General features: G+C 34.3%; 1 protein-coding gene across 2 annotated transcripts in view; it reads left to right on the plus strand.

Moving 5' to 3' along the window:
• The window catches only part of LOC132141616 (serine/threonine-protein kinase TAO3-like), a 57,442-nt gene that overhangs the window by 21,324 nt on the left and 22,027 nt on the right, over positions 1-14,091 (plus strand). For both annotated transcript variants that reach the window (XM_059551301.1, XM_059551300.1), the window contains exons 2-4: positions 7,144-7,354; positions 10,029-10,100; positions 10,388-10,489. In XM_059551301.1, coding sequence (XP_059407284.1) covers positions 7,220-7,354; positions 10,029-10,100; positions 10,388-10,489 — 309 coding nt within the window. In that variant the 5' untranslated portion in view covers positions 7,144-7,219. The remainder of the gene's footprint in view (positions 1-7,143; positions 7,355-10,028; positions 10,101-10,387; positions 10,490-14,091) is intronic.

The following is a 14,091-nucleotide window of genomic DNA, read 5'->3' on the forward strand; positions in this document are numbered from 1 at the left end:
TCTTTTGATAATTCAACTGCGTGATTATAAATTGCGCGAACGATCACCGATTTGCATTCAGTTTCGGGCATTTGTCGCGATTTCGCAAAACCGTACTGAATACCAACAGTCTTCTGCGGCCCTGTGCCTGTGACCTATATTACATGAAGAGGATTAATTCACCTTCACTCCTCTCATCTGTTTGGGTTTGTGCAGTTGAGTTATGCAGATGCTGCTCAGCCTTTTTTCAGAATGACTCTAAATGAAAACGGGATTTTGACTGCGTTAAGTGCTGTTTAATGATGGCTTTCTCGTGAAGCGAGATGAAAGTGGGACAGGAAGGAAGGGCATATGCACTTGTGTGTTTGTACTGTTATGCAGCGTAGTAGACTGGCATGAAAATTGTACAATTTGTTGTCGAATTCCCTTCGCTGGGAATTCCGAACTGGTTCATTCTGAAGCCGGCGGAGGGTAATGGAAACTGAAGCGCTATCAGTGATCTGCTCTGTCAAATACAGGCCTGGCTCAGTGCTCCATCACACATTCCCACTGCATACTTAATTTAGCTTTTAGTTCCCATGGTTGGGGAAAACCTGGACATTTTAAATTGAATACTAATATATATATTAGTATTCAATATGTATATATATTATATTGTGCTACATTGTAAATGTCTTTACCATCACATTTGCTCAATTAAAAGGTCCCGACCCCAAACTTTGACAAGATAAATGTCAATTAATTGTTTTTGCTTGTTTGTTTTTAAAGAGAAACTGTAATTCTTGTCTATTATAATGTACTATTAATGAAAAGAAATGCATGTGTTCTTCTCTGGTTACTCAAGCATTAAACCCTTTATTTTCTCTTGCATGTTGTTCAAATTGTTATCTTATCTCTCGGGACATGAAGCAGCGCCCCGGGGGCCCATACTACAGCTTTACTTTACTGACTCACACATCTGTTTAAACTAGAGTGTACTTCTGCGGAGATAACCGTAGCACACAGGCCAATCTCTATGCAGATACACTGGCTGTTTGCATGCACATAATCACTCGTTAAAATGGCTTTTGGGTCAAAATAAAATGTAAATTGAACTGCAGATCATTAACAGTACAAGTTAATAATAATAATAAAAAAATTAAACTAGTGTTAAGCGATGTAAATAATATTTTTATTGTAACAATGTAAATAAAACAATACAAGCCTATAATGTATATGTGTGTGTGTTCGCATGTATAGTTTTGGGTTAAGAAGATTATTATTATTATTATTATTGTTAAGAAATTGATGATGCTTATTCAGCAAAGTTGCTTTAATTTGATCAAGTGACTATAAAGACATTTATAATGCTACAAAATATTTTTCTTATATAATTCTTTTTTCAGTAGATGCTGTTGTTTTTAAATTGCTATTCATCAAAGAAAAAAAACTAACAAACATTGTTTTTTAACATTTAATAAATAATTTTTCTTGAGCACCAAAATCGTATTTTCTAAAGTGACACTAAACTGAAATTATATATATATATATATAATCGTAACATATTTTTTCTTAAATGTATACATGCATTTGTTTTTTTGTTTTTTTTAGTTCTTATTCTAGTTTTTATGTGTACTTCAATGTACTATACATCTTTTTGCACATTTGTGTCATTCGCAACAACTGTTGATCCTCAAGCCTCTTTGGACCAAAATCTTGCTCTAAATGTCAAGTAAACCTCCGCCTGATGTTTAGACCCACTTTAACATTTTAGTTGTACTCTGTTACTGTCTCTGACCTTCAGTACTTCCCCAGGTACAATCTGTGCAGCCGCCTACCTACAGACTTCCTTTTATGATTATTTTTAAAGCTTTTAATAGTTAAGCATGAATCATTCAGCAAACTTTCAAACAAAACTCAATTTTTCTTTATTCATGTATTTATGCCGCCCAGTATTATTATTTTTTGTCGTGATCCAGAAGTCTTAAGCAAGCAGTAGAGGACCAGACCATCTACATCAGTCACTTAGTTTAAAGGTGTTTCTCTCTCTCTCGCTCTATCGCTCTATCGCTCTCTGTCTCTCTCTCTTTCTCTCTCTCTCTCACTTCCTCTTGCTGCATGAAGGAGAAATGTTACAGCGTTTGAGGGATGTTACTCTAAATAGAGTCGTCTATGTGGAGAAGCAGCAGATCTTACTGAATTAAAGCAGTCAGACAGGAGAAGCCAGCTCTTTTTTAGTCTTGGCCTGCTCCAGATCTCTCTCTCTGTCTCTCTCTCTCTCTCTCTCTCTCTCTCTCTGTCTCTCTCTGTCTCTCTCTCTCTCTCTCTCTCTCTCTCTGTCTCTCTCTCTCTCTCTCTCTCTCTCTCTCTCTCTCTGTCTCTCTCTGTCTCTCTCTCTCTCTCTCTCTCTCTCTCTCTCTCTCTCTGTCTCTCTCTCTCTCTCTCTCTCTCTCTCTCTCTCTCTCTCTCTCTCTCGCTCTTCCTCTCGTTCTATACCCCCAACAGGGTCAGTTGTGAGCAACACTGCTGATTCACACAAACAGCAGAGAGAGAGAGTGGGCGAGCGAGTGATGATGTGAACATGAAGGGAAATGTAAAGGAGGTTGTTTTTTTGACCTCTTTTATTATGCATTCTTCTGTTTCGAAATTATGAGCTGCCTGAGGTGCCACCCTGAGCTGTTGGGAATCAATTGAACTTTTCATTTGTTTAAAGAAACATAATTATTTTCTAGCGTTTTATTTTACCCCCCAGAAATCTTCTTGCAATGCAAAAAAAATCTGTAATATAGTTTATTTTACACCCTTTGACCGATTCTTACAATTAAAGGGATAGTTTATGAAAATATGAAAATTGAGTAAACATTATTGTTGTTGTTATTATTAATCCGGTTTCTGTTGAGTCCAGCAACTGCATAGTTCAAAAGTAATGTCTTTTTTTATTTTTTAGCAATGCTTCAAATTGGCTTCATCTACAGATGCTTTTAGATTACAGACAGTATGACCGTACTCGATCTAGAATAAGACCAATTATAGTTGATTTAGTCATTCAGACAAACTAAGTCGATTTCGAAACTATGCAGTTTTGCGCATCCAATTTTTACATTTAATGTATTCCGTTTTTAAGATTTAATTAATGATTAGCTTCTTATCAACTTGACCAGCTCCAGTTTGGGAAACCGTGTAGATCAACTCATTCATTGATTTCAAAAGAGCAATGAAAACGCTGTTTGTTTTCAGTAATATTCACCATTTAAATATTTAAATAGATGGAGGATTCACTGATGTAGTAGACCGCTGTTGTGTTTTGAATTTTGCACATGCGTAGGTTATTCTTTTATTTGTGTCTGTAGCGTTAGGAAATGCTCATTTCTGGCACTAATGATGTGACTGTTATTTATTCGTCTGTGGTGATGAATGGATGACTGCACAGCTCATGTTAGTGCAGATTAAAGAGTTTGACTTAATGACTTAAGAACTGATCTGTGTGCTGCTTACAAGTCATATAAAAAAGATCTTCGTCTCCTCACACAGTCATCAGAGAAATGAATAAAACATTGGCCTCTCTCATATGCCATACACATGCATACACACACAGCATCACAACTTTTGACTTTTCATTTGACTCTAAAATCGTTATATTGCTTAAATTCTTAATTACCATTTGACCTTTTCATTTGATTATACATATATATAATATATGTATGTAAAAATAGGCATTACCACATATAAACCATTTCCCCTCAATTTTCCAATTTCCTGCACAAATTAATAGTGTCATATGTAGGGTTGCAAAGGGGTGGAAAATTTCTAATAAATCCATGGAATATTCAAGAGAAAAAAAACCCCTGGATAATTTCCAAAATTTACTGGAAAATTTCCACCTTTTTGCAACCCTAGTCATACATAGTTTCATGCTGTGATGTAAAACTGGACTCTTGTGCCTGGGTGTTCTGGTGTGATTTCACATGTTTTCCAAGGTTTCTCCGTATGTGGGAGGCCTGTGGTTCAGAAGCACGGGACGAATGTGGACAACAACATGCCAAACGTATGTTTTATTCAGAGGTTTGATGCACTGCATACGCACACATGCATTCACAGATACACTAGTGATGCCGATAGCTTTCCACTGGGACCTGATGGCACAAGGAGCATTAAAGAGAGGAAAAGTCAGAGTCTAATGAAGTCTCTCTCCTCGTTTCTACCCTCCATTAATCTGAATCAACCTGCTGGCTAACCTCTCAACCTTAACACAAAGCAGCCATAGATTCACAGTTATTCCTCCCGACTTCCCAAATAGATGTGGTTGTTGTTATTAGACTCACTCTCACGTCTTGCAACCTGTTGGTTCTGCGTTGCATCATCAAGCAGGACTCTGGCTCTGGTTGCTGGAATCTTATTGGATGCAGATTTCTGGATCTCAGCCTATGAGGGACAAGGAAAATGGCGTCGTATTCGGAGTCGCCGTTTGAAGCGAAGGTAGAAGGCAGCAACTCTGTGCGTGAGTTGAAAAGTGACAGAAACAGAAAAAGGGAGAGAGTCAGACGAATAGATAAACACATGATGCAACCAGAAGACATTGTTCTGCCTGTTGCTGGTGGAACAGGTCAACCAATCGCTTTTGGCCTTTGCTAAATGATAGAAGATATTTTGGAAAATTTGGGTTTGTGCAGCTTGTGATGCTTTATCATACTTTATTTGCTCGCGATCAACAGCAGATGTCTGATCTGATGCATTGTGGGAAATTGCATTGAATGCATTTCTTTTGCCTAATTAAAATTTATCCAAGCACATTTTGAAAATTTAAATGACATGTTTGAAATGCATGTCACTAATGCTTATATATTAAACCCAGCACAGGGATAATTAACCTTAAATTAAAAACTGACATAATTTACTCACCTTCACATTATTTCAAACCTGTATGGCTTTGTGTATTCAAACAATATTTTGAAGAACGTTGGGAATCAAGCAACACTGGATAAAAAACAGTGAGACGTTTCTCAAAATATCTTATGTTCTGTAATGACACAAGGGTGAATAAATACAGAAATGACAGAATTTTCATTTTCAAACTATCTCTTTAAATGTTGCCTTATATGTCCTGTTATGCAAGGGTTGAATGAAGCCACATTGTTGCTTTAAAATCCCAAACTGTACAGTAACATCTTCACTAACTCTAAATGAAATGATCTTAAATGATCTGGAGCGAATGGGTTTTATGACTGCATTGTGCAGAAATTGGTATATATTTGTTATATGACTGTGAACTCTTATTAACCTTTATTCCGATCACAATCAGAAGAGGCTTTACCTGTGCGTCCGGTTGAGACTTCTGTTACCCGCAGTCTAATTATTTTCATTCAGTAGTTGAATAGTGAAGATTTCATTTATTTGGTCAGTGGACTAAAAGGACTTACGCTTACGCTTATGAAACTGAATTGTGTTTTTCATGGTTTAGGATCCAGTGTCCAGTGCTTTTGCTCGTGGCACTGGTGGTGTGGTGGTTTTAGATCAGAGCTAACTGCAAGGTTGTAGGTTTGAAGTTTAGTTTACTGCATGCTGGAGCAAGATGTTGTTTACAGCTGTTTTCACACTAGGTTTGATCTGCATGGTGTGAACATGAGTTTCATTTACAGTATGCTACCCTCCATTGAATAAGGCTTGCAATTAAAAAATAAAATAAAAAGCACTGCAATTTGAAGTTGGCATGAAATCAAAATGACCTTATTTATATAAATGCTTCTTGGCTTATTGTGCACAATTTATCTTTGCAACTTATTAAAGAAAAAACAGTTTCATAATATTTCATCAGTCATTGTTTTATTTTGCTTTGCCTCTTAAACCATACTACTCCAACCATTTGGCTGCATTTTACTGTACAACTAACATTTTTTTAAATTCTGTTTTTATTTTCTTTTTTTATTTAAATTTTTAGATCATACTTTTAGTGTGTGTGTGTGTGTGTGTGTGTGTGTATATATACAGATGGATGTATGTTCAGTCTCTCTCTGTATTGGATACACTCTCAGCAGCTGTTGTTCCTGGGTCAGTGGCTGCTTGTGTGTCAGATGTCTGCTGACTCAGTAAGCAGTGTTACATGCAGGTGGCTGCTGTATGTGTGTGCACATGCTAGCATGATGAGCAATGCTGCCAGACGCTGAGCTGTCGTCCAATGATGCCTAACCAAACTACCCCCAGTGCTAACACATTTGTGTCACACCAGTTTACCATTGCAAACACGTGTGCATGCTCAAGCATGCCAAGAACAACGCCGTATAGACTTTGTGGATGGGAGAGGCCTGTACTCAAGATAAAAGTATATAATCATTTTACACTCACTAGTATCTGTGGGTATGTGAGTGTCATGTATGTGCATGAGAAAATATATTATTCCTGGTGCAACAGCATTGTGGAGATATTTATTTATTTATTTTAGTTTTTTATATATATATTTGTTATTATTTATTTCTTTTACTTGTTTTTGTATTTGCTTATTTACATATATATATATTTTTTATTTACTACTATTATTTCCAACTATTTATGCATTAATTTATTTTATTTATTATAATTATAAATTTTTTATTATATATATATATATATATATATATATATATATATATGTGTGTGTGTGTGTGTGTATATATGTATATGTATATATGTATAAATATATTTATTAATTAATGAATTAATTTATTTTGCATTTGAGCAGGATGCTTGCTTTATTAAAACATTTTATTTAAAGCACAATATATAGTTTTAATGGAAGATTTCTCACGAATATGCTGGTCCCTCAATATTGTGCCAATAGATGAGGGCAAAGACAGTAAAGCTCCAAAATGAATAAAACAAACAAAAAACATACTGTACCATAAATCTAGTCCACTTGACTTGTATGCTTATATTTTATATTAAAATGTGATTTATCACTCAATTTTTTTTTATAGAATTTCAGAAGACTTGGGAAGTGTTCCATTAAGTCATTACTTAAATTCTAGAACAACGGTTTAAAATTTTTGATTTTTTTTCTTCCAAATAAGAACAAGTCAAACTGGTTTGAATGAGGTGAGGGGGAGTGAAGGATGTCAGAACTTTCACTTTTGGGTTTACTAATCTTTGAAGTCTCTCTTGTCTGCTGAAGACCCTCACTTGGTCCGTCTTTAATGCGCTCCGTTCTGTCCGCAGGCTGAGCAGGTCAATGCCGGGCCTGCTGAATGAAGTCGAGCAGAAGCACGTGGACATCAGAGGTTCTGTCTAACTCATGATGCCATCGTCCACGCAGAAGGGAGGACTGAAAGACCCAGAGTCGGCCAGTCTCTTCTTCAAAGATGACCCGGAAGAAGTCTTCTGCGACTTGCACGAGATCGGCCACGGGAGCTTCGGAGCAGTGTACTTTGTGAGTACTGAAAAGTTGCAATACGTCATGCACTGGGGCATGAATAATTAACAAAGTTACATTTTCACAGTTTTTGAGTTGCATTTACAGTGTTTTATGGTTGCTTTTGTTGTTATGTTTAGTGTTCAGGAGTTCATTTTTTACTCAATGACCCATTCATCCTCAAACAATATCCACTGATTGTTATCATCATTGTGTATTGCTTACTTATAATCGAGTTTTTTTGTTCATTTGGGTAGTGTAACTACATTGAGTAGACCTATTATCTTAAAACGAGGATTAGAAGCTGTTTGCATGCGTGCTTACAAGTTTGTAAGCGAAACGAATGCTTTAAAAACATATAGAATATAATTAAAAAAATATTAAAATCAAGTAGAATATACTCCAAAAAACAAACAAACAAAATACTAACTGACCATGTTAAATTAATTTATTTCCTTTGCTAATTTGAAGTATGAACAGGAGTATCATCAGCATCAGTGAAAACAACTTTAACACTCATGTTAATGGAGTCTCTTCTGCTCATCAAGACTGTTTTTATTTGATCAAGAATACAGAAAAAACACTAATATTGTGAAATATTATTACAATTTCTAATATTGGTTTACTATTTTAATATACATTAAAATATAATTTATATCTGTGACACGGCACTGAATTTTCAGCATCATAACTCCAGTCTTCAGTGTCACATGATCATTGACGATTTATTATCAGTGTTGAAACTGTTGTGCTGCTTAATATTTTTTTTGGAACCTGTGACTCTTTTTTCTTTGATTCTTTGATGAATAAAAATGAAAAAAAAAAGCATTTATTCAGAATAAAAGAGCATACGTCTTTACTATCCCTTTTTAACCATTTAACACATTCTTGCTAAATAAAAGTATCAATTTCTTTAAAAATGTATAAATAAATATACTGACCCCAAACTGTTGAGTCGTAGGGGATAATGTAGCACAACATTTCAATTGTGAATAAAAACTGTCCTTTTACCATTTTTTTTAACAAAGAATCATGTAAAAAAGTACCACAGATCACCAAAAATATGAAGCAGCTCGACGTTTGAACATTGATAACAAATAAATGTTTCTTGAGCAGCGAATCTTTATATCAGAATGATTTCTGAAGGATCATGTGACACTGAAGACTGCAGTAATGATGCTGAAAATACAGCTTCGATCGCAGAAATATATTATATTTTAAAGTATATTAAAATAGAAACTTTTATTTTAAATTGCAATAATATTTCACAAATTATTTTTGTTTTCATGTATTTTCGATCAAATATATACACCCTTGATGAGCGGAAGAAACTTTCTAAAAACATTAACAATCTTCCTAAAGCTGGAGTAATATTTTTCTCTTTCAAAGTTCTGTAGAAGACGAAAGGCACATCGAGACGTCAGAGACCAGAAAAGCTTTTAATACCTAAACTTTTTCTCTTATTCTCCCCGTCAGTCAGTTCTTATCTGTAGTTAAACTTGGAGAACATCGTTTAGTTTTGGAAGCAGCTCCACAGTGCAGCGGTTCTGTCAAATACAAGAACTGCATCCTCATGACAAGTTCTTGTGCATTTCCTAATCTGGGCGCTAATAGCATAAAGCCTTTGATTCCAAATCTGTTGCAAGACTGGAATCCACCGTGCAAATCCCACCCCTCTCTCTCTCTATCGGTCTTTTTTTCTCAAACGTTTACTCGCTCGTATGCAGACTCTCCATCCAGGTGTAGTGCTGGTCTTAAAGGGAAAGAATAGCTAGGAGACGCTGCTTTAAATACAGATGTTCATTCGGTGTAAATGTGAGGGCCAGCTGGCCTAATGACATTACTGATGTCTGCCACAAACACTTCTGCCAACAAATATACAATCATGTCTCATCCTACACTGCTGTTCACATGTTTAGATTGAAATTGATATGTTAAACTGATGCTGTTATTCAGCAATGGCACATTAGGAAACAAACAAAAAAAAGTTATTTTAAACTCTTATCAAAGAGTCTTGAAAAATGTATCATTGTTTGCAAAATAATATTAAGCGTCATAGTTGTTTGTAACTGATAAAAGTCATATATATATATATATTTTTTTTTTTTTTTTTTACCAGCAAATCATCATATTTTCATGATTCCTGAAGATCATGTGATACTGACGACTGGAGTAATGATGCTGAAAATACAGCTGCGCATCACAGAAATTACTTTTTTTGTATTTATTATAGTTAACAATTTTTAATTTTAACTGTATTTTTTTTTTTTTTAAGACAGAAGATGCTAACCCTGGAAACAACATCGAATCACAAAGTTTAATGTGTAATTTGTATCTAACTGCATGATTCTGTACATTTCTGCCATAGTCACCACTAATAACCTACTCCTAAATATAAATAGAAACTTTGCACACTTTGCTGCTTTGCAATGGTTTGTATCGTGAAAAGCGCTATAGAAATGAACTTGAATTTAAAAAAAGACTATGTACGTGAGCATATCAGTATTACCAATATTGTCTTTTTTACATTTTCAATATTGGTTAAATTAGGATGATAATGGAGACTGATAATATTGAGACTTATTTGTTTATGCAAGTTGCATGAAGTACTAAAAAGCTTTTTGTTGTACCTTTTGGATGAAAGTGGCAAAAGCCAAAAATAGTATTAATGAATTGTTTTGCTTCGCTGCAGGCCCGGAACTCCTTTTCCAACGAGGTGGTGGCCATTAAGAAGATGTCCTACAACGGCAAGCAGACCACCGAGGTGAGAGACAAACTCGAGTCTGGACTTGGATGTGTTGCTGTTTTAGCCTCAATATAAAGCAGTTCTGTATTCCTTGAACTCATGTAAATGATCGAATCAAAGGATTTTTTAGCTGCAGTAACCATTTGTTTAACAATATCGTTTAAATAAATAACTAAAAAGGCATTTCAGTTCTGTAGAATATGATGGAAGCCAAAGGTACAGATGTTTAAAAGTGTGTGTTTGTGTGTTTGTTTGTGTGTGTGTGTGTGTGTGTGTGTGTGTGTGTGTGTTTCTTTTGGGTTCAGAAATGGCAGGACATCATTAAAGAGGTGAAGTTTTTGGAACAGCTACGACACCCAAACACCATTGAATATAAAGGCTGCTACTTGAAGGACAACACAGCATGGGTTAGTACTGCCATTGAGAGGAACGCTAACAAAATTTATAAATGACAAAATGTTTCTTTCCCTCTCCTTTTTCTTTACATATATTTAGCTTTTTATTCTTGTCATTAAAAACAGTGTGTACATACTGGTAGGGCTGGGCGAAATGGAGCAAAAAATATATCTCGATATATTTTGATATATCTCGATATACGATATATATCTCGATATCATTACAGGAAAAATAACCCCCCAAAAACTACTGCAAAAACAAATATGCCAAATATTACGTTTAGGGCCCTATGAAACGTTTTATTTTTTTCTTCACCATATGTTTTATTGTTACCTAATTATGTGTTTTAAATGCATAAAAACAACTTAATTAGTAAAAATAAAAAAATAAAAAAATACCCTTATGTGAAATGTTTTTTTTCCCTTCAGAAATTCTTTGTATTTAAATTTTTCTGGTTATCAATGAAGGCATAAAACATTCATTTAATTTATCTTTTAATTATTTAAAATTAAGCAAACTTTATTTTTTGGTAAACAAAGGCGATTTACTATTAAAACAGTGTGTACATACTGGTAGGGCTGGGCGAAATGGAGCAAAAAATATATCTCGATATATTTTGATATATCTCGATATACGATATATATCTCGATATCTCGATCATTAAAAACAGTGTGTACATACTGGTAGGGCTGGGCGAAATGGAGCAAAAAATATATCTCGATATATTTTGATATATCTCGATATACGATATATATCTCGATATCTCGATCATTAAAAACAGTGTGTACATACTGGTAGGGCTGGGCGAAATGGAGCAAAAAATATATCTCGATATATTTTGATATATCTCGATATACGATATATATCTCGATATCATTACAGGAAAAATAACCCCCCAAAAACTACTGCAAAAACAAATATGCCAAATATTACGTTTAGGGCCCTATGAAACGCTTTATTTTTTTCTTCACCATATGTTTTATTGTTACCTAATTATGTGTTTTAAATGCATAAAAACAACTTAATTAGTAAAAATAAAAAAATAAAAAAATACCCTTATGTGAAATTTTTTTTTTCCCTTCAGAAATTCTTTGTATTTAAATTTTTCTGGTTATCAATGAAGGCATAAAACATTCATTTAATTTATCTTTTAATTATTTAAAATTAAGCAAACTTTATTTTTTGGTAAACAAAGGGGATTTACTATTAAAACATAGTAACATGGAAGAAATGTGTGTGATTATTCCTTAAAAAATTATGTTCGTTTCATTTTAATAGTAGTAGTAGTGGGCTATGTACTGTACATTCTGCTGAACAATAGTAATAGATTTCTGGCAAATACTTTTATTTTGATGGGTTTACCTTTACAGTTCTCTGTATGTGATACTACAGTCTATGATGTGATATGATGCTAGTTTTACACAAATCAAATGGTCAGATGCTCATGAAGTGACCCTCAGAGCAGTTCTGGAGATTTTCTTCGTGTTTACGTCCTAATTTAGTGAGACGACATAAGATGAAATCTTTTTTTTTAAACTTTTTTTAGTAATATAAATATAAACAATATATCGATATATATTGATCCATATACGATCTATATCGTGTTTAATAAAAATATCTCGATATATTTTAAATATCGAGATATCGCCCACCCCTACATACTGGATCTGTATATATTATACATTACGACTGTAAATTATTATTACGATTATTATTATTACTTGTTTATATAAACGTTTTCTGCTAACATGCATTGGAAGACTGGGGAGTATCTGGGGAGGACTGGGGAGTTGCATTCCCCATTTGTCCATACGTTTGTCTTTGGTTTTAGTGTATTTCTTTGGTATTATGTCTTCTGATATTTCTCATTTCAATAAAAAAAGAGAGGGATATAAATAAAAAAACACCCTAGCATCCACCCCGGGTACCCTAGCAACCGCGTAGCACCACAGAAACCACATACAATCTATTAATCGACATTTAAAATTTCTGATTTAATATTTCCCATCTATCTATCTGTCTATCTATCTATCTATCTATCTATCTATCTATCTATCTATCTATCTATCTATCTATCTATCTATCTGTTTGAACTTCAAACTAGTTGAAACTGGAAACCTTCAAACTTAAAGCTTTTAAAACTGCTTCACATTTTTAGCGAGGCTTTTTCAAGCCAACTTAAAAGTTTGTCTCCACATTTTATTTTCATCTAGTTATTATTATTACTTTTTTCATATGGAAGCATATGCGTAGCAATATTCAATTTGCAATGTAATATGCAAAATGACAATACAATATGTCAAAATGGCAATGCATTTCTGTACTTACAATTACATTTTCCAATACATTTTGCGACATTTGGTGCAAAATGAAAATTAAATTACATAATTTTCATTTGCCATTGCATACACTACTTTTGAATGAATACTACTTTTAATGCTTTATAAGTTGCAAAATGTAAATTTAAATGCATTACAGAAATGATTAGACATGTGTAACATGTTCAATCAAAAACTGTGGCAAAATTAACATTCAAATGTTCTTTTTCTTAATTGCATTTACACTCACAGTCAAGACACTTACGACTGCATTTTCATTCAATGTCCCGCAATGAATGTAGCAAAATTCAATGTGCACATTGAAAATGCATTCCGAGCCGATCACGTGTACGTCCCCTCCCGCCATTTAAAGCGTTAAAAGTAGAATTAATTTTACATATTAAAACTAGTGTATGAAATGGCAAATGAAAATTGTCATTTAATTTTCATTTTCATTTTGCACCAAATGTCGCACATTTGTATTGGAAAATGTAAATGTAAATACAGAAATGCATTGCCATTTTACATATTGCATTGTCATTTTGCATATTACATTCCAAATTGAATATTGCTACCCATATGCTTCCATAGTTTCAAAGTTTCTCTTGTCGCATGTATTGGAAGGCTGGGAAGTTGTCCGCATATTTGTCTTTGTTTTTTGGTGTATTTCTTTTGTCTTCTGTTATTTCTCATTTAAAAAAAAAAAATAAGAATAAATAAAGAGAGGGATATATATATATATATATATATATATTTTAGGGAAAGTCGTGGCCTAATGGTTAGAGAGTCGGACTCCCAATCAAAAGGTTGTGAGTTCGAGTCCCGGGCCGGCAGGAATTGTGGGTGGGGGGAGTGCATGTACAGTTCTCTCTCCACCTTCAATACCATGACTTAGGTGCCCTTGAGCAAGGCATCGAACCCCCAACTGCTCCCCGGGCGCCGCAGCATAAATGGCTGCCCACTGCTCCGGGTGTGTGCTCACAGTGTGTGTGTGTGTTCACTGCTCTGTGTGTGTGCATTTCGGATGGGTTAAATGCAGAGCACAAATTCTGAGTATGGGTCACCATACTTGGCTGAATGTCACTTCACTTTCACTTTCTCACTTTCACTATATATATATATATATATATACTATATATATATATATATATGTATATATAGTATATATATATATATATATATAGTTATGCATTTGTGAACCGAGGGAACGACTGTAACAACTCCTTAGTGTACGTTTAATTAATTACCAGAATTCTCTGGGGCAGCCATGCCTCCTTTTCACATTGTTCTCATCT

This window comes from Carassius carassius, chromosome 5, assembly GCF_963082965.1.
Source record: "Carassius carassius chromosome 5, fCarCar2.1, whole genome shotgun sequence".
NCBI lineage: Eukaryota > Metazoa > Chordata > Actinopteri > Cypriniformes > Cyprinidae > Carassius > Carassius carassius.